General features: G+C 37.8%; 1 protein-coding gene across 1 annotated transcript in view; it reads right to left on the bottom strand.

Moving 5' to 3' along the window:
• EPC2 (enhancer of polycomb homolog 2 (Drosophila)) overlaps positions 1 to 25,886 on the bottom strand; it is a 32,605-nt gene that overhangs the window by 3,979 nt on the left and 2,740 nt on the right. The window contains exons 2-11 of the mRNA XM_010290416.1: positions 20,348 to 20,493; positions 16,303 to 16,509; positions 15,365 to 15,513; positions 14,966 to 15,098; positions 12,058 to 12,249; positions 11,675 to 11,764; positions 9,011 to 9,156; positions 8,572 to 8,915; positions 2,211 to 2,347; positions 474 to 633 (exon numbers count right to left, since the gene is read on the bottom strand). Of these exons, the coding sequence (XP_010288718.1) occupies positions 474 to 633; positions 2,211 to 2,347; positions 8,572 to 8,915; positions 9,011 to 9,156; positions 11,675 to 11,764; positions 12,058 to 12,249; positions 14,966 to 15,098; positions 15,365 to 15,513; positions 16,303 to 16,509; positions 20,348 to 20,493 (1,704 nt within the window). The remainder of the gene's footprint in view (positions 1 to 473; positions 634 to 2,210; positions 2,348 to 8,571; positions 8,916 to 9,010; positions 9,157 to 11,674; positions 11,765 to 12,057; positions 12,250 to 14,965; positions 15,099 to 15,364; positions 15,514 to 16,302; positions 16,510 to 20,347; positions 20,494 to 25,886) is intronic.

Genomic DNA, 25,886 nt, shown 5'->3' with positions numbered 1-25,886 from the left:
TGAAATCTGAAACTTACAGCAATGTCAAAAGAACTGCTAGAGGTAGTTGATTAGTGTGTTTTTGTCTGAATACACAAGTGAGATAATGACCAAATAATGTAGCAAAACTTTTCTATTTCCTCCTCAAAGTACTTAATGTTTTAAGCAATTGATTTTTTTTTTAATTGCACATTCAGACAATTTTTAAAATGCTGTCACGCTTCTGATCATAACAGATTAGTAAAGGATAAAAGCCTACAAAAGAAAATAGAAACAATGCTCTTCCAATGTAAAAGAACATGTGGTAGTTGTATTACCATAGAAACCCATATTCCATTGCACAAAAGTATTTTAAAGAACAATATTTAGTCTATCGCAACTAATATATTTGAGGTTTTTGTTTGGTTTATTAAATAGTATTTTAGAAATCAGAAATAAGATCAGTTGACATATTCTCAGCTCACACTAGACCATGAGTTTTAAGAAATCATCACCTGAAGGCTGGACAACACCATTAATATTGTTGTGGCTGGTGTTTTGTTCCTTCGTTACCTCACTGCGACTAGGAGCAGGTGCACTAACCACTGCAGATGCAGCAAAGTGGGCACTGGCTGAATCAAGTGTTTTCGACATACAGTCGGAGGTGCTGGAGCCCTGTGGGAATAAAAAACCCGTATTTTTTCTTTATAATCACCTAAGTACAAAATGAAATACCACATTAGGATTGCTGTAATACACAATTACCAGCAAATAAACAAACACACTTTCTAAACATGTTCTAATGCACTGTAACATTAAATATTTCTGTATCACAAGTCTGATGAAAAGTTGAAAGTTAGTGTCCAAATGAGTGTTGAGCAAGTCCTGCCTAATTCAGCCATCAGTGGCAAATGCAGTTCTTAGCACAACAGATCACTTTCACAAGGTGCTGTTTAGCCCATGGCAAGGGGGGTTGGAACTAGAGGATCTTTCAAGGTCCATTCCAACCCAAACCATTTTATGATTCTGTGTGTTTGAGAAGTTTCCTCTAAGAAAAAAAACTATGCCTTAAGTTTCCTTCTCTCTTCTGTCTCCAGGCAGCAAATATACCACAACTGCAAGTCTAAAGAATTTTCAGTATTTATGGTACATTCATTCTCAGAGTAATTTGTACCACCACATAACTGTCCACCGCACGCTGGAAGTATACATCCTCTATTAGTCCAGTTTCTCTGAAAGAGCGGTAAGTACTGGAAAGACACCCTGAAATGGCTGAATGTATCATTCTGCAATTTCAATTTATATTAACTAAGAAAATTACTTTCCATAGACATCCATAGTGTCTTAAAAATCCAAAATTCATTCCTGTTATTTAAAATGTCCTGGTATCATGTCTTTATCCTTACCAAAAAAAAAAAAAATAATCGGTAACTGTCAATACAGAATCCCTGAATAATCAAAGTAGAAAACAGTGAGGGCAAGTGACAAACAGCACTGGCAATTAGATATAATAAGCTCAAAAGTAAAGTAAGTTTTCCTGGTAACAGACAATAGCAACAGCTTTTATATTTTCTTGTTAAGAAACTTAGAGAAAACTAAGCTCAACAGAAAACGATGTATTCTTCCCTTGCAAGGCGTTAGGAGGAAAAATGTGATTCTTTTAGAAGAAAGAAGTAGGAACATTGGGGACAGAAAGGGGGAAGGAATCAAATTAAATATGCAAAACTACCTTTTTCCTCTCAGAAGCTACCAATTTTTAGTACTCACTGAATATCTGTCCATAACAGAATATATTACCTCATAAAGTAGTTTTAATAAAGAAGTATATTCAGAGCACTTATACAAAGGAGGAAGAAACAGTGTGACTTGACAGAACACTGGGCGTTTCTACACTGACTGACTCTGTGGACACAACTAGCATTAAAATATGAAGTCTCTTACTCAACTTTTAAAATGTAGCCATGATACTTAACTTTACAAAAAAACCAACAGGTTTTGATGTTGAAACTTAAAATATTATCTCATTCGAAACACAAAAATGAAAGCAAGGTATTTGTACTAGCTACAGCACAAGCTGCCTTCTGAGCACTACCCAGCAAACTGGAAAAGCATCTTGACTAAAACCCATTCTACATCCACTCTAAATTTTAACATATTTACTCAAGTGTTATATTTAGCTTGTAATAGAGGCGAAAAAACACAGTAAGCAAAAAGGAAGATGTCAGCATATGGCAACATTTAAGGTGCATTACCTGTGCTTTCGGATGTGTCTGTTGCGAGGAATGCTGAGATTGCTGTTTCTGCTGAAGCTGAGCAAGTTGTTGCCTCTGCATTTGAACTAACTGCTGTTGATGTGTCTGAAATTGTTCCTCTGTGATACCCCCTGTTACTACAGAAAAGAAAGTGAAGCTAGCGTTAAATAGGCCTGCACAAAACAAAACAAAAATACATCTAAAATGCAAGAGTGCATCTGTGTTGGATAACAAATGCTTGAAGGCAACATTATGTTGTGTTAGATGCTTGCAAAGTTCTTCATATATTCTTATGTAAAGGGAAGGTCAAGCTAGATTTGTTTGTTGTGTTCTTTTTAGCACTGAATCAATTTGTAACAAAAGGATTCATAACTTTCATTACTTTTAAGTAGTTTCTATCTTTGGTAGGTTTCTCTCCAGTAGCTTTAAGCAAAAGCTTAAAGAAATTACTTTCCTGGCTTTTGGGGGGGGGGAAGCATGTCCTAAAAATCATAGCTGAGGAAGAAGTACACTGGGCTGAGCTGCATGTCTTCTCCCCCAGTAAATGTTCTCTGTTTATTGCTGTACAACTTTCCTTCCTACAGTTCCTCATAATTGTCCTTTTCTCTGACTCCAGAATGGACTCTAAAGGAAGCATACACCTGGCTTTTGAGACACCTACTTCAACAGCACAACCAGAATTTATATATTTAAATAGTTTGTATACAGTTCCATACCAACCCTCACTTGAAAGGGCTATAAGCTAATATAGGGAGACAGGGACAAAGCTAAGCTCCAGGTCTAAAACTCAGTAAATGTTTGCAAAGATCACAAAGCTCTGTTTATTTAGCAAATCCAGTTTGAAGCTCCTATTTCACACTTTTTCCTTCCTGAAGAAAATGCTTAAGTTTCACCTGAACAGGTTTTTCCTCTTTTTTTTTTTTTAATGGAGTAAGAGTTTAAGAGTGACATAATACTTTTGCTTATTTATGAGAACCAGGTTAATGCAACCCCAGTAGTATCACACTCAACAAGTGAAGGGAATGGTGAAGTCAGAAAAGCTGTTCTCAATATTCTCCCCCTGAAGAACTGCACACTTGATAATTGAAAATACTGTCCAGCATTTCATGTTAAAACCTGAGTTTGTGCAGCTGAGGCTAACCTGAGAACTAAGTTCTCCTAGGAGGAAGTAAAGAGAGAATCCATTTTTCAAAGATTCCCATTAACTACATTTCAGCAGTTTATTCTGAACTATATTTTTCCAAGATTGAAGCTGTCATTCATCTCAAACACCTGGATTCTGCAGGAATATCATCTTATCAAAGAGACTCTGACCTAACATTAATATCTTAAGTGATCTATCTTTTGGGGTCTGGCTCTTTCATTTGCTAGGTGTAATACTCGCGGTTGTCCTGAAATTCCATTCTGAATAAAAACCAAAATTAAGACTGTGGCTGTGTAGAAGTTAGTACTGAAATGTCTTCTCTACTGCTACATTAGTAAAACAGACTTCAACCATGGTAGGAGGGAACTTAAAAATCCAATGACTTAAGCAGTTACTCCTATTAGATCCTAGAGATTTTACTATAATTTCCAGCCTACTCTAAAATCAATTTTAGTTTTTCAATCAATATATTGCTACTATTTCATATTTAGCTGTACTTTGTTCCTCATGAGGATTCTTACCTATTACTACAAGCATTTAACTCAAGGTTCAGTCAGCTAAACTGGCTAAGTTCCCTCACAACTGTCTCCCAAAACGTGTTGCATTACTAAAGGCAACAGAGCCAAGAACAACATTACAGAACACTACATATATACGTGTATTTCTATTTTTAAGTTCTGAGGTAACATTCCAGAACATGTCTTTTGTTTTATAAAAAAGTGTTTTAGAATAAGCTTAAACGCTACAAAGAAATACCTAAATTGCATTTAGCTGTAATTAGCTATTATTTTTCTGCAGTACAGGGGTATTTATCCAGACCTCAAAGTTGCATTCTTCTATGCACTATGAAGAGATAGCATAGAAAGCAGTCTCTACATCAGAGGATTGTCTAATTTAGTCTATGTATCAGTCCTATGCTTTCAATCTCCCTTCCCTCTCAGTTTGCCACAGACCATGAAGTCATGAAACACTCTACTACAAGGTGCAGGGAACATTACAATAGCAATGTCGTCATCACTTACTCTGCCTTTACATGTTTAAATTGCACTTGGTTCACCACCTATCACCAGATATTTATTCAGTGGTCAGACTGAACTCAGCTGTTAGACTTGTTACAAAACAGCAGATGTTCATTAGCACATTTAGTATCATTTGCTTCTGCCAAATCAAACCACTGAGGGGTCCTAAATAAAAAAAATACCAAACCTCTATCATGTCCCAACATGGCCTTTAAGATTATAGTTAAGTGCAAGTGTTCTATACTTCTTATAAAAGGATCTATTTACCAGAATTTTAGCTTCCGGTGATGAGTGTCAGGATTTTCTATATTACCACAGCCAGGATTTGAGGCTTTAATCAAAGATCATCTTTCATGTAGCCCCAGAAGTGGTATTTCATTAATTACTTCTACATGCTATTGAGTTTTGGCAAAAAGATACCTCTAAAAAGTAAAAGCTTGTTCCATAAGCAAAATTCTTCAACCGAGAATGCCATCATCTGCAGTTGTCTTTTGTGTCTAGGGACATGGTAACTAAGCAGGTAACTATTTGAGCAGATCACTATACCTGGCAGCTGAAGCTGACTGGAAGCCAAATGCAACTTACTGACTGTACTACAAATTGCTGAAGATTTTGCCTAAAGTCTACTTCTTTCTTCTGTCCCAAAAATCAGCTGAGTTGCACTCTAGGAATTCAGCAAGCAGGTTAAATATTACTTCACTCTCCTAAGTAGTACCATCTACAAATTCCTGGTAACTTCCTTCCTCCATCATCTCTACTGAGGATCAGATGTATCCCTGGCTCATCAGTTGATCTCATTCTAGATTAAACCGAGAATTTTTCTGAAGGTGTCTCTGGCAGAGACCAGCTTACTGTTCCAGGTACAGTGTGTAAGACTACAAAACGTTTACCCAACTGGCCAAAGGGATCAGACTGTTTCAGTGACCTTGTCTCCTGAAGTTCCTCAAATTCAGTTTTCCCATTTGCAGTTGTTATAACATGAGCAAGAGAATAATTTAGCTTGAAACAGTGGTTCTTTATTCATACACTGATTAGACACTTTCAAGAAAAGACTAGTCAGACATTTTAAAAATAAGTCTTTCTTTCTGTTTGTACAATGCCTAGCATTTGAGGAAATACCAGCATAAGAGTCACTTTATTAATACAAGTGAAAAATATAATGCAGAGGTAACTTTAAAATATTCTTGTGCACCGAAAACCAAAGCAAGCAATTCCAAGTCTTCTCTAAACTAAAAGAAAAAAACAAAAACAATCAGTTTAACTACTGTCATTGTTTCCTCTAGAGGTAGCTTTATGCTTACAGGTAAGTGTGCTATAAAATCAACAGATGTCAACAGTCATCTCCCAAACAGAATTACTTTAATAAAATGCAGTGATAGTACCTGTGCTGATTTAATGCACAACCAGGCTTTGACCAGCCCTTCCAAAATTTACGCACTACTAAAGAGAGAAAAAAAAAAAAAAAGAAAAAAGAAAAAAAAAATTCTAACAGCAGTGCCTCTCACTGGCTGAGTTATTTGGTGAAGACTTCTGCTGTCTATTGCATCTGATCCTTTACCAGAATTACAGGATCTGTTTTGTAATTTAAATCTGGAAAGAAAAAGGTCTTCCACAACCATAAACTTCCCTGCATTATGCACTTCAACTACTGATTGATCTCTCTTCTAATCGAAATGTATTCTTCATATGATTTCTAACATTATATAACAGATGTTAATTATTATCCCTCTACAAAGTGGCTTAGACCCATCAGATTTGGTTTTATGCTTTTTTTTTTATTTATAGCTATTTCTCCCATCATTAAAAAAGCATACTTCTCTATCCTTTCCTTTAGTTCCCTTCCCCTAAGAGGGCAAATCCTGAAGTACAGGAGTGCTAGTCCACGTGGGTATATAGGTCTGCCACTGATTTGCCATGTGGCACCAACAATTTAGGGTTTTTATTCTTGTTGATGGTACTACCTGGATCAGGAAGGGCTGACATTTCTTTCTGCTGTCTACACAGTTCCCTACCAAAACACAGGCCCCCTCCTTTCACTGAATATACTACTTAAATAAGAAAACAAAAGTGAGAACAACATTATGTGCCATCTTTCCTCTAGCTACTAGAATTCTCTTCCACTGCTACAATCTTCATTTATACTAAAGCCAGGTGTGAAGATTTCACAAATCTCTTCAACCTTATTCCTTCACTCATTTCTTCATATGCTACTAAAAATCACACATATGAGCTTCCACCCCAAAACATTCTCCTAGTTTTAGGCAGATTCCCCCCTTGGGGGAAGGGTGGGAAGGGTCTGCAGAACGGAATTCAAAGCCTCAAAGTTTTATATCTAGCTAATCCTTAAAGAATCAATTGGTATTTATTACATTATCATGAAAAATTCTACAGAAAAAAAAATTATCAACTTAACCCGTATCTTTTTAAGGAGCTTTTTTGATCTTGGTATCATCATACTTTATTCATACAAACAAAAACCTTCCAGTATTACTTGCTCTTGTTATATAAAGAGCTACCAGCAAATTTTTTACTGCTTCTTACAGCTTACGGTCCATGTTTCGTATCTTTAATGCTGACAAACTACTCCTTTCTATTTACTGCATTTGCTTTTACATGATGTCTCTTGATGCTTATTGATAATTTCATCACATAAAACTGCCCCCTCCTGCTACAGGTGCAACTCTCCAGCCCTTCAAGTTTCTTACAGAAAAATGTATACAAAATATGACCATCGCACATTCTGTCTGTTCTCTTTATACAGCAGAAAAATATTCTTGTGCAAATCTTTTCATGAGAGAGAAAGAACAATATAAAGGTTGCAATGACTATACTGGAAAATAAGTTATGAGAGTAAATATTCTGTGCTTATGTCAGTACTACACTGATGTTACTTAAGCTAACACTCAGTCTTTTAAAACCATAATGGAGAGAAAACCACTTTTGTCTTCAAGAAATTTAATTTCTACACATGAATTCTAAAGGTATGTTGATGAAGATCAAATACCCAATCCTGCAACTGATTTTGAAAGTGATGGACCATTCCACATCCATATGAAGTTAATTATGAAATTTAGAATCAGCTTGTTACATTATCTAATTATCCTGTTTTACAATACCTAATTCTGCACATACACAATGGAGTAAGAAAATATTCAGATGCTTGTTGATGCCTGGTAGTAGATGTCTTTTGGCTTATCTCCAATTGTTCAGCTTTTTAAAGAATCATACATCCTTTTACGATTACAAAAAAGTGACAATGTTAAAACTTAAGCAATTACAACTCCTAGCACATGAAGCAAGTGATGTAAAGTCTGCTAATGTAAGCTTACAGCAATTTTTTTCTTTTGGTGGCTTTTATGCCAACTTTAGTGCTTCTATACCCAAACTGCTAACAAAGGGTCTACAAAGATCAGAAGTGTTGTGTATATTTTATATTCTTGTGAAGATACTACAAGAAACTTCTGGGGGTTTTTAAACTGTAAAACCATTTATATGTGTCTTGCTCATCTGCAGCTAGCAGGCCATAAAGCTGAACGGTAAGAGCTGGCTACATTGGCTATGAGAGTGAGAGATGACATTTGAGGGAAAAGGCAATCTCCTATCAATCAACAGCTGATGATTTTCTGAAAAAATCAGAAAGGTGCATCATTAGAGCCTTCCAACATCAACATTTTTGCTATGACAGATATCAACAGAAAGTGCTCTTTTCAGACTTTTTCATACTTGCTCAGCATGCTTACCAGGTTACCACTAGAGTTTTCTGAGATGTTTTGGCAAGTTTTAAAAAGAAAAAAAACTCTGACAACAGAAGAGACATTCCCACCCACCCCAAGAAAGCAAATGGTTTTCTTTTGCATTTATGAAGGGCATTCTTCTCTCCTTAAGCAAGGTTAGATCAATTAACGTCTTTAAGAGTCAATCACACCCAAGCAATTCTTAAATACGAGCAGAATCCCTCCTTTGGATAACGCACGTTCAAGTCCAGCACTTCACCAAGTTTCTACTGAAACTGAAATAAAAGCAGGAAGAAGAGGACTGTTTGCGGAAAATTTCTGTATGTTCTGCAAAATACAAAATAATTAGCTTGCATCTTTGGTTTAGGTACACATCACTGCTGAAGATGTTATCAGTCTAGTCACAAGTAAAACCACTGGAATTCAATATTTTAAGTTCCAGAAGAATTCAAATCCTTGCCTACCTGATATGCCATTCTTGCTGGTGTTCAATAAAGCTACAGATGCTGCAGAAACTCTTTTATTATTCACAGTCTGCCCTGGTTTCCTTGAGGTACATTCTTCGCTATCACTGTCCTGTAGATTTAGTAGCCTTGGCTGAAAACACTGCAGTCGACATGATCTGATATTGCTTAGTATTTCAGGAAGGGACAGTCTGTTTTCACAACGTTTATTGGAAGCATTGGTCCGTGAAAAATTAGAAGAAAAGTCTAAAGTCTGGGAAGAGCTTGAAAAACTGTTCAGCATTTCCGGGTCAATCTGTCTCAAGACAGGATCATGTTCTGTGGATATTCGGTCCATTATAACCCTGATTAAAGGGGATGAAAAAAGACATTAAACTATCTCTTTCTAATACTTTTATCCTTTGAAGGGGAATGAAGAGTAAAATTAACACAACTGTACCTTCCACCCCTGCCAATTCGTCTTCTTGCAAATCCTATACATCTTCTTGGAATTGTAAGGGTTGTAAGGCAATGCCTGAACCTCAGTTTGTCCAATTCTGCCAATTCTGAGTTTTCGTATGAAGAATTAGTTTGGTCCAAACGAGGCTGTAAAGAAAAAAGAAAAGGGATATTGCACTCATTTATAGAGCATACTTTGGTTAGGTTACCATGAAGTGATTATCAAGTACAGGCTACAGCATAGAAAATGCTGAAAATGCCCACAGAACTATCGCTTCATTAATATGCTCAGATCTTCACTTGGAAGATTTTTTTGTTAAAAAATGCCTGAATTCATGAAGCAGAAAATCCTTTTTCCTTGGTTAGTCATAAAATTAGACGCCACAACCAAAATACAGAACAAGGCAGAATTAATTCATTCTACCAAGCAGCACATAAAATTGTCCTACTCAGACACAGGTCTATCTGGCCCAGTACCTTCTGTCTGATAATGGCTCTTTTGGTGATTCATGACAAGATAATAACAAACAGGGAGCAATTTTTTTGTTTTGTTTTGTTACAGCCTCTGAGCTTCAGGCTCTTAGAAGCCGAAGGACTTCCTGCAAGCATGGCTGCATCTTGACTACATTTTGTAATCAGTTGAGGACCTACTCTTCTCAAGAACTTGTCTAATCCTGCTAGTAAGGGTCAGTAGCGTAAAAGCTTTTGTCTGTAAAAATGAGTTCAATCAAAAATAATTGACAGAAATACCTCAAAGCTATAGGCACAACTCCAGTGCTAAGTACCATGCTACAGAAGCATACTTTTAGTACTTATTGTGACAAAGGAAATACCATGAAGGCCTTTTCATTTATCAAGGTTTTTTTTGCTGAATCACTAGCTGTACAAAGCAAAGTGACAACAATTCCCAACTCAGATTGCAACCTATGAGTGTAGGTAATTTCAGAAGGTTTTCTGAAATTTGGAGTTTAGTTTTACCTGTGAAACACATAACTGCGAAAGGTACCAGATGCTGATCTGAATGGCCTTTGTTCCAATACACAGCATTCAATTACTGCATCTTGGCAGTGTATTTGCCATATCAGCTTACCTTAGGGCATTTTTATTACTCCATTAATATCTTCGCTGTAATTATGAACTCAAAACAGCATAATCTTTACAAGCAGAAATTCTGTGTGCTGAAATGTCTTATATGACAGATTAATAACTATTCATTAAAGTAATCCATTTTTGTGATCAGGTTAAACCTACAGCAACAGTAGTGCTGTAGATTCAATCAATTTATGTTAAGAGTTAACCAAAACTCAAATGGCTTCCGCAGTTTAAAAAAAAAAACCCAGAAGGCTAACATTAAGGCTGTTAAATAATCTGCTTCTAAAAAGCAATAGAAAATTAACAGGAAAAAAAATAAGTTTTCAGTCATCTCAACGTCTTTTGGCAAAGGAGTTAACTCACAAGCTAAGGCAAAAAAAAAAAAGGATAAATTCTAAGCAAGAAAGAAGCTTCAGCTAATCCTCTGGAGCTAAGCAGAAAAGGTGACTACATTAGGAATCAACAGGTTAAAAAAACCACTTCATCCAAACTGAAAGAACAAGTTAAGAGATCACAGAAAAAATGGGTAACAAAGAGAAAAGTATATCTTAAATAACCCACTAATAAATCTTTAGAAGGATAAGATTAGTTAAAATAATGACATATTCTTGGAAAGATCAAGTTGTCTGTGGTATTGTGGAAACAACTGCAACACAGCAGGACACTGCAAAGCAAGCACAGGAGCAGGTGCCAGCTCACATCTGACCTGTGCAAAGAACTTTCAGTACAACTTGTGGGAGATGCTCACGCTGTAATTTCAGTATTTCGGGGGTTGTTTGGGCTTCTAAAACAGTCTACCTAGTGACTAAATGACTTCTCTATAAGTGGCTTTAAAGGCAACACAGTTACACAATTATTTTGTCGTGTAAGTTCTTTCTCCCCACCGGAAGCAGGCAAAGAAAAAACAGACCCATTATAGTGTTATGTTGCCTTTCTTGGTCCTCTGCAGTCTAAAGCTCTCCATCTATACGCACATGCTTGGTAAAAAATTTCACTGTTGGTGGTTCTGAGATGATGTCAGGAGACATATAATTAATCTCTGTCCCCTGCAGGATCTTGCAATTGCAACCTAATGTTTTTCAATATATCTGCAGTTTTGCACTGATTTCAAAAGCAAACTTTTACTTAATTGTTTTGGAATCTTCAACAAATTAAACCCATCTGCTTCAATCGCAGACTCAATGTCCCAGTAGGATCCCTCAGCACGTCTGAGAACTGGGACAACTAGTACCTAACTCTAACAAGCTCTACAAGCTGGGAAGAAACAAAATGCTAAGAAAACTGAGGGGGGAGAAAAACCCTCTCTCTTTTTAAAATTAGCTGAATTGGTCTGCTGGCCACATATTATATTACATTACCTCCAGGTAATTACAGAGGAATACTACAATGAGAAAAATTCTTGTGGAAACTGAAAATTATTTCCTTTGAATTCACCAAATCATCAAAGCTTTGGTGGTAAAAATGGGAACATTTTTAGAAGAAGTATTACATTAGCACTATACCAATCCAAATTGAAAAAAAAAAAAAAAAGGCAAAAACCACCACACTAAATCCAACAGCAGAGAAGTCTTACAGCATAATACTGGCATCCTGCTCTTCTCCTAAAAGCACAAGGTCCATCAGGATCATTTTCTTCTTCTGCTTCTGATACTGGTGAGGGTACCTAGACCAGAAAGCAAAGTCAATTCTTCCAACTGGCACACTTTAATAAATGCATAAAATTGTATTATATAAGTTTATATTTATATAATATGAACGGACATATTGCTATATTAAATGCAAGCTTCTCAGAAGCATAGCTTAGAAAAAGAAAACAAACTCGTAGTTTATGCAAGTATCTTTTATATATATCCACTGTCCAACAGAGTTATTCTCCATTTCAAGCTATACTGGCCAAATCACAGGAAACTGCAATTTCTACTGTGCGCATGCTGACATTTTTTAGCAGAGTATTACCTGCGGGAACTCATCTTCATCTGAACTGTGAAAGTCATACTGTTTAATATCACTCTTGTTGACAACAGCCAAGGGCTCGGCAGAGGGCTGTTGAGGAGTTACTACACACTCTATTTTAGGTTTCTTTAGATACTTCTTCTTTTGACGTACAACATCTGACACCTCCTCCTTTAGAGATGAATGATGAGGATGCTGTTTGTGAAAAACAAACAAAAAATTTTTAAAAAGTAATTAACCTTTCCTCTACTCCTTATCTTCCAAAGCCTCTCAACATGCAGCATCTGCAGACTATTTCAGACACATAATGCAAAATTTCTTCAAAACATTAAAAAAACCCAGAACTTTATTCCTGATTGTCTTTACAGATATTTACTAGTAAACAAACAGAAAGCTTTCAAGCCATATGACTATCAAAGAGGTTCCTTGCTTTACAGTACATTCCGTATAGTGTAATTGGAAATCCTATTCCAATTATTTTCTGAAATCTGTTTTCTATGGCAAGCACTTGCAATTTCCTGAACTGCTCAGATATGTCAAAAGAAACAATCTAATTTGTTTCGTGTTTCTCAGATAGTTTATATTCTTGAAAAGATGTAATGTTACTTGGTTTTGCTATTTAAGATTTTGTTAACATAAACTCTCTGTAGTAAGCAACTCCATAAATGTTAAACTGTTCACTTGAACACAAATGCTACTAAACTTCAAAGCTTTTAACTTAGAAGGAAGATTACTTTACTTGCAAAATTCTCAATTACAAGTAAAAGCCAGTGCAGTTTTAAAAAACTGTTTAAATTTACCCCAAATTACCACGTATCAGTAAGCGTCTGACTGAAACTAACTCCAGGAACAGAGTTCAGCTTCATGACCAGCGATGAGAAACACAAGGCACACCAAAACTCCTTGTACTCAATCCGGTGACCACTAGGTGTCACGGGTGCTAAATACAAATTTCAAAAGGTCTTCAACTCTCCAGCTTCACATCCAAGCTTATTATAATAACTAGCAGGTCAAGTTATTTCTCAAAAACAATTCAAAGTTAGGTGCACTTCTTTTCCTGTTACATTAAGAGTGGAACATCAGGCCTTACCCTTTTACTATACTGTACTGAGTTCAGTGAGCTTAACTATAATGATGACATTAAAATGGCTTGCAGTGGAAATTTGTTTTTTGGTTTTGGTTTGTTTGGGGGAGTTAGTTTGTTTTGAAAACATGACCATCTAGTTTTTATGTTTTAAAGCAAAGATAGCTCCTAAGAAGGACAAAAGATACTTATGGCTTAAGTAACACTTAAAGGAAACATGATATGAAGAAATAGAAACAAGACAAGCAGAACAGCTATTTGTAATAATACCATTATGCTATGATTGGAAGCAGTGAATTTTGCAATTAATGACCATATTAACTGCAAAAAAAAAAAACCAAACCCAAATCTTATTCTTAAGCAGTCATTAAAAAAAAAACAAAAACAAACATTAACCCGAGATAGATACATTTGTCAGTACTGCTGCTTGTAGTGTAAACTGCTTATGACTACACTACTGTCTCTCATGTAATTCTACTGAAACCACATGTCATCAGAACCAAATACAGTCACAGTCATGGTTAACTAGGATCCTCCTGAATTTTAATTTTTTTTTTCTTATTTTAATTTTCTTCTGCCCAGTTGTAAAGACTGTCCTCATAGGAAGACTGTAATGAGTACACAACATTATGATCTGATTCTGTATCAGATCTGAACAGTGACAGAAGATACAGAGTTCCCTTTGATTTTGTTTTTTGTGTTGTGGTTTTTTTTGTTTGTTTGTTTTTGGTTTTTTTTAGTGGAATATGTTTCTTGACAAGACAAGAAAAAAGAAAACCATTAAAGTTTAGCATTTGTAGCTATAGATGATTCTTATATTACTACTTCTCTGGACACTAACAAGTTCAATTATAAAAATAAAGCTAGATCCATCTGGTTTCTGTACAGATTTAAGAAAAATGTAAAGGAAGACTTCGTCAGAGTAGCATTACGTACAGCATTCCACAACTTCGCCAGTTTTAGTACAAAATAACTGGCGTGTGATGCACAGCAACTCAAGTCTCGCATCTTTCTGTACCCATTCTCCCAGAGCAGTCTTCCATCCCTTTGCAGAAACTAAAGGTTCCCAAATTTAGCCACTCTTCGACCTTCCTATGTTTGCCTCTTACCTAATACTAAGGGCCAAGCAGTGGCAGATATAAAAATGCCTACTCAGTGCTACTGAGAAGCATACAGGCCACAGTAATAACAAACTACTACAATTTGCAGTAAGTGTTTTTTTTAAAACATGACTTGCTTGCAACTTTTTTCAGCTGTCAACAAGATGCAACAGCTGCATTCTTGTGCCTGGAAATGTTACTAGCCAAAGACTAGTAACCGACTTAAACAGTTCAGAATAGTTTCTAGAATCCTTTGGCATTCCAGCTGCAATTCTGTAAAATCCTGTATTTTCAGGACAGTCTTTGCACCGAAGGCCACTTGGTCCTCATGGACACAGCTATCAGAAAAATTCAGTGCTCCAGTCTCCCTTTGAATGGAGGAAGGAAAAATAATTCACTACATTTTGCAACCTCATAGAGGTCCAGATGTCCACTTAACACATTCATGTTTACATCACCTTACAAGGAAAGAGACAGAACTGAGAAGGAAAATGAAGACTACTACAATGCTGTTCTTTAAAGAAAGAAACGGCAATGCCAGCCAATTGTTTTAAAACTTAGGTGGGAAAGACAAACATTAAATTGGAAGGAAGCATAGCAGTCTCCTGGTCTCCTACCTTCAAGTATGGCAGCCTCCTACTCAGTTTTCCAATGCAAACATCTGCAGGGTATATCCAAACAAATGATGAAACTGGTAACAAGAGACTCGCAGCAGAAGAAAGCTTACCTTAACTTTACATTCTTGAACTTTGTGGTGATTTCCATTATGAAGAGCGGATGGAGTTGTGCTGATCTCTTTTTCGGATCTATTAAGCTTCACTTCATTGAGGATTTCACCTCCATAATCACCCAAATGGTACCTTAAAAAACACAATTAAAAATGTAATACTGCATTTCCACTGGGTAATGTTTGAAAGACACAAAACCAGCAGACAGTCTGCATAAAACCCTTCTGTTTCAGCTTCTGAAATTTATGGTGCTATATAAGCCTTCAGCCAGGCATGTGTGCAGGAGACTACCACTCATACAGAAATAAATTACAGGAACTGTTTTCAAACCTACCTGATGAAAATTAAAACCTTGGTGTTATAAATGACTTCTTAAGAGATACAATTTGCAATTTTACCTTTTCTCAACAACTTCTAATGTTAAATGCAACAGCTCGCGTTTTGTTTTCTCTCTTCTCTTAATCATCTCCAAGATTGTTATGGCTCTGCTAAACTCTCTTCTTAATTTCAACATCTTCTCATAAGATGCTTCATCATTCTTTCGATTCTATTGAAAGATTAAATAAAATTTAAGTCAAAAGCAAAACCCGTGAGGCATAAATAGCAAAAACAGTTACATGATGCTGCTGCAAGCAAGAAGGAGTACACTCAGAAGAAACTTTTCCTAAAGCATAACCTAGTAAACAAAGACACAAAAAGCAAACAAAATCAACTTTTGAGATTAAGCTGAAAAAGAACTTCTCAGCCATTTCCCCCCATGCTTTCTCTGCTCAGATTCTGTTATCAACCCAGTGGAAGTTTGTTAGAACAAGGAATTCAAGACTTTGTTCCTAAAGCACTTTTTCCACTTTGATTCTGCACACAATAAGGTTGCATACATATCATACATATGTGTACAAAAGTTGATGTAAAATGCTTAGCAATTACTGATTTCTTAGTTCAAATCAATTAATGTTACAAAGACAAAACCCGAGCTATTTACCCCATGGCAAATGGAAGACTGTTTTCCCCTTTTTCACAGAAGGGGAGGCTTGTAACCTAGCAAGTCCACAGCTGCTTGTTTATGTGCCAATACCTATAAATCGCCCTTTGGGTTTCAGCTTTCTAGGAAATGGGCAGACTGTAAATTGTCTATAGAGAGTTAATGGATTACACACTGGCTACGTCATTCAGCAGGTCTGAATTTAGCTGGCTCATCCAATATTGCAACTATTAATAGAGACAGTCAGATCAGTAACTACAGGATCCTCTAAGATGCTGCATAGGAATCAAAGTGATTTCTATCACTGCACGATTTAAAGTGACAGATTTAAAACAGTAAAGTTTGACAAGTTACCTTTCTGGTCTGCATCTTCTCAGTTCTCCTCCGGAAGGCAACGTATGGGTCGTTGTTGGTGGAGCCATCCCTCTTTTCTTGTTTGATTTGGGGGATGAGAGATGGCCCTCTGCAATTCTTACGCTTTCTTACCCAGTAGTCATATACAGCCTTAATAAGGTAGTCATCCTCATTTAGCAGCAATTTAGCTTCCTGAAGTGTTACAAGCTAAAAAAGAAAATTCAAAAGGTAAAACTGAGACAGGGGTGGGGTGGCGGTGCAGGGAGAACGTCCCTGCATGTTCACATTGCTTGTACACTTTCTAAATAAACTTGATTCTTTTCTAGCACAAGAGAGTAAAAGGAGGAAAAAAAATTATCTAAATTGAAGTACTTAAGCCACCAGTTGGTCTTCCTGAAGTTAAATACATAGTTCCCAGCTTTTCTGACCCATCACCATCTCTCAGAAACTTTCATGCAATAGTCTACAACTTCATCAATTTGCCATGAAATCTGAAAACACTGTTTGAAACAATTATAAGCACGGGATATAAATAACTTACTACAGTCTGCAGATCATGATTTGGGAATCACTTTAATTTTTTTTTTTCTCCTGAAGAAAGAAGTTTCTTATTGGTTAGCCATTAATAACGTGTGATTGTTTGCAGTTTAATCTTGGTTCCCCTAGAAAATACCCTACTGTAGACAGAATATATTCTCAACTGAATTAGTTTCTTAATTCTTCCCCCCAAAATGTTTTCTCTGTGATAGAAAAGGATAATTACTGTCCCTGTTTATTGCAGCCCAGAGACACAAAGACTTCACTTCTTAGGTAAGTTATTTCAGTAGGAGGCAGTTAAACACAGGTAATTAAGTAACTTTTTTTCCCCTTTTTATATTAAGCTGTTTATGTGGAAATCAGACTCTAAATAAATGCAAAAACCATCACTGACTAACTAGTACATTAGTTTAATATGCTCATATCATCTTAAACGCATTCATTACATAAAAAGAAAATTGTATCTCTAGTATTACTTAAAACAGAAGTCAGAGAGCACTTCACCTTCCCCATAATTTGAAAATCAACTGAACAACTTAATTTTGCAGTTTTGCAATATGTCAAACTGTTAAATTTTGCCCCTGCGTTAGGATAAGCAGAAAAAAATAATACATTTCATAAAAATAAGGATATCCTAAGTGTAACCACTGCTACTATCTAAGTGTTAATTCCAGTCAGAAGAGAACAAAACCCTTGCAATCTACCACAGAATTAGAAAAACACTTAACTGTTTTTAAAAGAAGAATAAAAAAGAAATAACAGGAGGAGGAAGTCACTAATCCCTCTGTGCTTATGGCCTCATGCAGCACTAAAACAATGATTTTGCATCTGTTCTACCTAGAATGGACATTAGCCTGGTTAATCAAATGCACATACTCACCAGCATACCCCATCTATGCGTAAAAGGTGATATGATTGTGTGTGTAGCTAATATACAACTTAAGCATCATCCCATCACTGTGACTATCACTTCAAAGTAACTTCAGTCTTATTTGTCTTTTGCTCCCTTTCTTCCATTCACACAAAAGCAAAAATTGACTCTGCCTTGAATACACAGTTAGAAAAGTTAAATTTTGACCCTGCTTGCCTGTTTTTGCAAGTACCACCAGTAACATGGGTGCAGAGTCCCTATATTCCTTGCTTAAATCAGGTTATCAAAATGCCCAAGAGGAATGTCTGGAACCTGCTCCTTGGCAAGGAAGGCATTTCCACCAGCATCCTTTTATATTGGAGGTACGTCATGTCAACTGTAAGTGAATTGTGTAGTAGCTCACTTGGGTGGGATTCAAGAGCATTATAACCCACGTGAGGAAGGAATCTGCCAGGCAGTCAAACTTCTTTCTTTCCCAGGCTCCAATAACCTGCAAGAGTCGATTTTATCCTGCCATTCCTAACACAGAGCTCAGGACAGAGCTACTCAACACCAGCTGAAAACCTTCTGCAGTCCAAAAGCAGGACAAGAAGCTTGAACACACACATCGCAATCCCTGAAGTTAGGCAAAAAATACTACGCCGGAAGTCCCACAGAAATTTCATCTACAAAGTGATTTCTCCTTACACACCTTACCTTCAAGGGGGAGCCTATATTATAAGAACCAATTACAATGCTTCATGTACACGTAAGATCTTTTCTGTCATGGACTTCCTTAAAATTCTTTCTGGTTCAAAATACTTTTTCCCTCTCTAACACTTCAGTGTTATTTACATTTAAAGGAAATAGAAAGGGGCAGAGAAAATTTTTCTCCGCCTACAGAGAAAAATCCATATTCTTGTAATATTTTAGGAAAATATCTTTCAGTTCTTAAATTTAACTTCATTACTCACACAATGAAAGATGAAACCAGTATAAGAAGGTTGCAAATTAATCTTGAAAAGTGATAATGCTTTAACTGAAAGCCAAAACAGCAGCATCTACACCAAAGCTCTAAGAGATCCGTTGGTTTTGGGCTGATGTTCAACAAGTATCACCCAACATACTCTGCAATTTTTTTCTTCACATCCTATCTTCTTAGTAGTGTTAATCCTTGTTAAAGTTGCTCTAAGGTGTAGAGAATACAACATTTTGGCCTCTTAGCATATAGCATTGAACTAAAACACGTTAAGTAACTGAGGCAGAACTACGAACCCTGCAACAGATTTTTCACTCCTGCGAAACACCCATCTCTCTGAGAAATAACTCCACCTATTTCAAACTTGCCTTTCAGAAACTGATCCTCCAGATGTAATTTCTGAGTAATGTTTTTGGCTTTAAGACCCTTCTCCAGACACTGGCCTCCTTGAATACCTCAGGAACTGACTATTAAGATACCGGTACCCTTGTGATAAAATAAGTGACTAAACAATACACAGCACATGCTTGCTTCTACAGCAAGGAAACCAGCCTCTGACTCTGGAGTATAACTTACTTTCTTGCACCTGTGCAGTTCCTACAACAAGGGCCCAGTCTTAACAACTGCTTTGCTTCATTGTCCATACCTCTAAGCTTCTAACCTTCAAACATCAACTGAAGTCGATGTCCACTAGGAGCAAGTGAAACAAAGAATCTGGGTTCTCATATATGGCTATAAAGCCAAATCTGTACACCGACCGATCACGACAAGCTTCTTCCATACCAACACAGGTGAAACAAGAGATTGTAAGTTGTCCTCTCTATCACACTGTCGTCAGGAATTAAAATTTAAAAACAACTCCTCCCAGCCATCCCCCAAAAGCTTCCTCCTCACCTGTTTTTTCTAAGTTACCAATACTGACAATAAGAGACAGCAGTGCGATTTCCGTATCACTGCAGACTCACACAAACACACTTATCCTGTTAGTAAGCTGGTTTTGGCTGGGAGAGAGTTAATTTTTTTCGTAATAGCTGGTATGAGACTACATTTTGGATTTGTGCTGAAAACAGTGTTGATAACACAGGGATGTTTCTGTTATTGCTGACCAATGCTTAGACAGCCTCAAGGCCTTTCCTGCTTCTCACCTCACCCCACCAGCGAGAAGTTGGGAGGGGTCACAGCCAGGACAGCAGACCCCAGCTGACCAAAGGGACATTCCATACCATACAACGTCATGCTCAGCATAGACAGCTGGGGGAAGAGGAAGGCGGGGCGGGCGCATATTTGGAGCAATGGCGTTTGTCTTCCCAAGTCATCATTACACATGATGGAGCCCTGATTTCCTGGAGATGGCCAAACACCTGCCTGCCAATGGGAAATGGTGAATGAATTCCTTGTTCTGCTTTGCTTGCGTGCGTGGCTTTTGCTTTCCCCATTAAACTGTCTTTACCTCAACCCATGAGTTTTCTCACTTCTACTGTTCCAATTCTCTCCCTCAACCCACCATGGGGGAGTGAGCAAACAGCTGCATGGGGCTCAGTTGCCAGCTGGGATCAAACCACAACAGAAGGAAATAAAAACATATCTGAAAAAAACAAACAAAAAAACCACCCAGGACCACCCCACCAGAAAACTCAGAAGTCAAAAAACCTCAGTGATGCCCTAACACAGTACAATACCTGACTAGAACTGGCTTTTTCGAGTCTGTCAACCATTATTTCAAACTGCAGCGGCTTGATTTCCATCTTCCGATTTAGTCTGTTCAGTAAGGTTTCATCCTCAGAGTCCATATCATAATCTGGCTGTTCATTGTCCAGATTAAAAGCTGAAACAAAAATACACATGCAGAAAAAACGGTGAAATGCTTGGTAAACAACATACTATGGAAATACAGAAGCATGCATCTTACAATCAGAAGTCAAAAACAATCAGTAAAATTTCAGATTAGCACATCTCTGCCACAGCACTTTCTTCTTTCTGCTAAAGTTTCCCCATGTAACAGCTGCAAGACAGTAGTTAGAAGTTGCTTGTCTCTGACTTCCAGTGAGGGGAATCAAAGAAGTTTCATTTTATTTTAAGTGGCTTGAAAAAGGAAAAAAGCTTTAGTTTAAAAAAATTACTATAGAGGCATAGAAACTTTAATGTATTTTTGTAAAGCAAAAGCAAAAATGCTTCTTAATGCTTTTATAATACAGCTCCTCCAGAATATTGCGATAAGATTCTTAACAACTAAGATAATTGTCAATCAAACCCCAGACTTAGAGAAAAAGCACTTACACCAAAGTTCCAATATAATTTCAGTTGCCCATTTTTAAATAGTTCAAAACTAGGGTCTTAAAATACTTAATAGACGAAACTTTTTCCCTTTTTTTTTCTACAGCTTGTTGCACAGTTATATGAAAAAATGCTACACCAATCCTGTAGGAATTGTTACTTTTTCCTCCAAAACCAACTCAACTCTAGATTTAGAGCCTGAATATTCCTCCATACTATGCAAATTTTAAGCTCCTGACTTTACAGCAAAACTCATGTCTTTATTGCAGACTGTGCTATTCATTTTCCATACTCACACAAAGTTTCTGGTCCTGCAAAAAGCAAGAAGGAAGTTATCATTCAGATAACATAGCAGAAACTAAATTTTATAAGAACGAGCAAACTGCATACAACAGCAAGAATTCTTAATATGGAACACTGATTGTACCTAATAAAACCCTGAAGAGGTGAAACACTAACTACAACACTCCAAATAATTCAATTGCCAAGTTACTGTATTAAGAGCAGTGAAGGCTTGTCAAAATACGTTCTATTCTTATTAGACAAATAGCACTATCTTATCTTTATGCTCTTAACTCATGGCTCTATCTTAAAGTGCTAACTTAAAGAAAACCTCTACTACTAAGCTTCCCAGAGTGCTTTGAGAGGACCTTAAAACAAAAATTTGGAAGACCAAGAACAAAAGAAAAATGCTAAAAAAAAAATCTTTAAGGCAAGTTACACTATTTTCTCTCCCATGGTCTGAACAGTCAACGAACAGGTTGTACGCAGCACATTCTTTCTGTACCTCAGACTAGCCCAAGACCATCCTTTCTGTATTCCAATGCAGTAAATCAGCTAAACCACTACCAGCATTTAATCTACTTGGCTATGCATGGAAACTCAGTCAGATACAATTGATAATAAGTGGTCCCTTACCATTTTCAGCTGCAAACTGCTACCCCTTAGAAGAGACAGTGCAAGACTGTACTAAGTCTGACAACACCACTTAGACTGCTTTTCTGGCCTAACACACACACTGAAATATACTACAAAAAATTATTTCAGGAAGAAATTAGTAATAATGGGCTATAACTATGTATTAAGTGGAATTACTAATTTTAATTCAATAATACAAATTGCATGGCAACTTTACTTAAGACGCCGTCCTTGGGCATGTGGCCACAGCACTCCCTCTAACAACCACATACTAAACTACAGCTTACAACATTGGATCCTGCTTCTCCAGTGGCAGCCTGTAAGAATCAAAAGTTTTGAGATAAAAACTGACCAAGATTTTTTTTTTTTAATTCATAGTTATGTAAATGTGCATTAAAAACATCACCAGGCAGGACCATGCACTTGAGAGAAGAGAGACTGTTACAGTACCTGGGTGACTGCCACATGATCCCGTTCAAAGAGCTGAACAGCCAGCAACTAGACAAATATCAATGAACTAACTGCCAAGTATCAGTGCTGGACTCGAGGAAACCAGACTGCTACACAGCATCTTTGGCTCCTGTAAGCTGTGCTCCAACATATCCTGTGTGGTCTCAGCAGAGCCACCTGGGAGCCTGGCAGTGTTGGTACCAACAGCGCATCACACCACCCGTACGCTGGAACGGGGCGAATTGTCCCACTTGAGCTGTAACCCTCACGCTCCATAACTCCACTATGTTTTCCAACATTGGAAAAAGCTTCTCTCTCACAGCACTGACCACTGCTCAAATGTGGACCGAGTATGTCCGACTCCACCCATGATTCATCCAAGTTTCAAAACTCTTCACAACTCTCTCAGCCAAGTCCAACCTCAGCAGCTCATACTTCTCCTGCTCCTGTGGAATAATGCTCAACATTGCACTTTCCCTTCACTACAATCTGTAATTCAATGACCTCTTAAGCATAAACTGCCACTTTCAACAGAAAGGAAATTGGAAAAGTTTACCCTGCCCCAAGACCCAGAGCCTACAAAACTACTACAGTCCTAAAGTACGCTGTGAAACCACATTCAAACAACTCTGCTCAAGGGAGGTGGCCAAAGTTTTCTAGACCAGATATTCCCAACATTTTGGAAGAGGTCTCCTAACAATAAAGCAGGTCCCTCTACCAAAAAAAAAAAAAAAAAAAATAATGTTTAACCATGTTCTCACCAATGACATGAGACTGCATAGAAATCCACTGAAGTCCAGAAGAGGTGCTGCTTGTTTACCCTCAGACAGATATTGATCTTACATACACACAAAAAACAGTGTCACCTATTACCTGTCAACAGATAATTCAGTAATCCCCTGCGAACAAAATGTTTTGAGTCAATATTTCTAAACCAGAATATCAGTGAGCAGGAGGTCGCTCTTCACCCGTACATTGTAAGCAGTGCCAGTAGGCTTGCCTTCATTTCCACAATGAGGAAAGAAGAGTCACTGAATGTTCTTGAACCATGCACCTTCCTGAACCACCTCTCAGAACAAAGTCAGACAGGCTCAAGTGAGATGCAACTAGCAGGAGACACTGAGACAGCAAGAAGAAAAGAAAAAGCCCAACCATTCCATCGACAAGCAACTTGGAAGACCAACCAGCCTCAGGAACTCATTATGAATATTAGTGATAAGCACGTGAGATCTCCATCTCACATAGAGAAGGCAAATGACTGCACTGCCAGTTTCTGAAATGATCCTATGGTGCACCTCAGCCGAAAGCAGGAGAGTCCCTCCCTCTCACTGCCCACTGTTAGCAAGGTGAACCAGTTTGCAGAGGAGTAAGATCCACTAAGCACCAAGTTCAAGACACACAGGGGTGTATGCAACCCGAAGTGGGACAGGGAAGAACAGCATAACCTCCCCATCTGGCTGTTATATTGGTTCATCTGCCCCTGTGAAGCACCGGCTAAGTAACATGTCATGTCCACCTAGCTTCACACATGGCACTAAATTTTTTGCTGATAAAGCATCAGCTCTCTTCGCAGTCATTTTGAGACTTCATTAATTACAAATGAAGTGCTGAAAACACACCCCTGTAATCCATAAAAAACAAAACACAAAACTACACCCTGAATTTCAGCTCTACAGAAATATTTTGACAAATAATCAAAATGGTAAGATAAAAGGTATCCAACATGTACTTGCCAGGAACAAGTTACAGCAAATAAACCCAGTCACGTTTTCCTACACAAAAAGACATCAGTACTGTGAGAACAGTAGTAGTCCTTGTCACATATCCTGCTTTTCATACCTGCTAGCAATGCTCTTCTTTTGCTAGCAATGCTTCTCATACCATTTGTCATGACCTGTAGTTATTGATGTAGTTCACTTTCAAAGAAAGAGGGTTTACACAGAGGCCGCAGGTTAAGGACACCGAAGCAATGGAAGCAATGCTTGCATTCTACCTCCCGTCTCAGTGCAGACAGGAAGGCCACAAAGTCTCAGCACCCTGTGGGGGTCTACGAGTCTCAGGAAATGCAAGGCTATTACTCCTCCCTGAACTGCTGCATGCAATCATAAGGAGTTAAATCAACCCCAAGCTGGCTCACCACAGCTCTGGGACACTCGTGGAAGTGTCCCCCTTCCCTGAAGTTTGTTTATCAGTGCTCTTTGAAACATACTTTCAGAGACATCCTTAATCACCAGTTTTCTTCTTTTCCCAAGCACCGAGTAAACTGTACTGATTCCAGAAAAAGCCATTTTTCATCCCGGAGTTGGCCTCTAGTAAGGCAGCTTGCTGGCTTCAAAAGCCATCAGAATTCACAGGTGGTTTATGTGCTGTGTGATGTAACCATCCATCACCACGCTCTGTTTCTGCCCCTGCCAGAGCAACAGATGGAACTGTTCATTCACGCCTGCAAGAATTAGTGAAGAACTAGACTCAGCCACAGAAAGCACTGTATTTCAGATGACCTGCTACTAGTTAGTGTTTTAAGAACAATCAATCTGCTAGTTAATGTAGGTAAAAATGGATCATCTATATCCCTTCCCGCTGGTAATTACTGGGAGAATCTTGTGATTGACTGACAAATGTAGTTTTCCTACTCCAAAACTTATGCATTTCTCCATACCACATGTTTCTCCAGTGTGCTGCTGGACAGGGCTGCAGTGATCCTACCAGTGAAGCTTATGAATGCTCAGAACTTGTTGGCTTGCTAATTGCTGTTGCAAAACCAACATCCCAGTTTACATCCTCTACCACTTTAACCACTCCTGATGGCAGTACCTTTCAGAGGTATTTGCTTTTCTTTACTTGAGCTCCCCTGGGAACCAAGTTTATACTCACTTACAGAAATGCAATTTGTTTTTAAGTTACATTAAACTGGAGTTAACTTAACTAAACTAACTAATTTCATTTAGCTAACTAAATTAAAGTTGTGGTTCCACAGTCATTTTAAGCTTGCATAGGCATGAGTTACCACTGAAATAAGAGGTTCCACTAACTTCCCTCCCCAGCAAGCCATGTTCCTACCACCTTCCTTATGCCAACACCAGCAGCCAGGCAATGAGCCAAGACAGAAAACTGATAAATATGAAGGTTCACCTAACCAGAAAGTGAAAGATAAGCTTTCTGCCAGATCACTTCCCTGAGTTAGCTCACCCATGAACACAACTGCCACCAGAAAGGCACTGGCAGTAAGAAAGGAGTTGGCAGTGTTGATTGATCCTCATGGCAGCAGATAGGGATGTGCTGACCATGAGCAAACAAAGAACCATATCATGGTAATTAGATCCAAAAGTAGTAACAAAGGAGCAAGACACCACCTCAACTGCAAGTCTGCCGCACCTGACTGGAAGGGAGCTTCCAGCACTCTCCACCTGCACCAAAATACCTCAGGGCAGGAGCTATTATGCAAATACCCATTTTACATATCCAGGCTGCAAGCCCACAGCCTGAACAGACCCTGCTACAGCATCCTCTAAAAACGTAGAACACACAATGCATAAAAAATGGCCAAGTCTCAATTATGTAAAATGCACACTTCAC

Source organism: Phaethon lepturus, unplaced genomic scaffold, assembly GCF_000687285.1.
Source record: "Phaethon lepturus isolate BGI_N335 unplaced genomic scaffold, ASM68728v1 scaffold18177, whole genome shotgun sequence".
Lineage (NCBI taxonomy): Eukaryota > Metazoa > Chordata > Aves > Phaethontiformes > Phaethontidae > Phaethon > Phaethon lepturus.
This window is presented reverse-complemented; position numbering and strand designations above follow the sequence as displayed.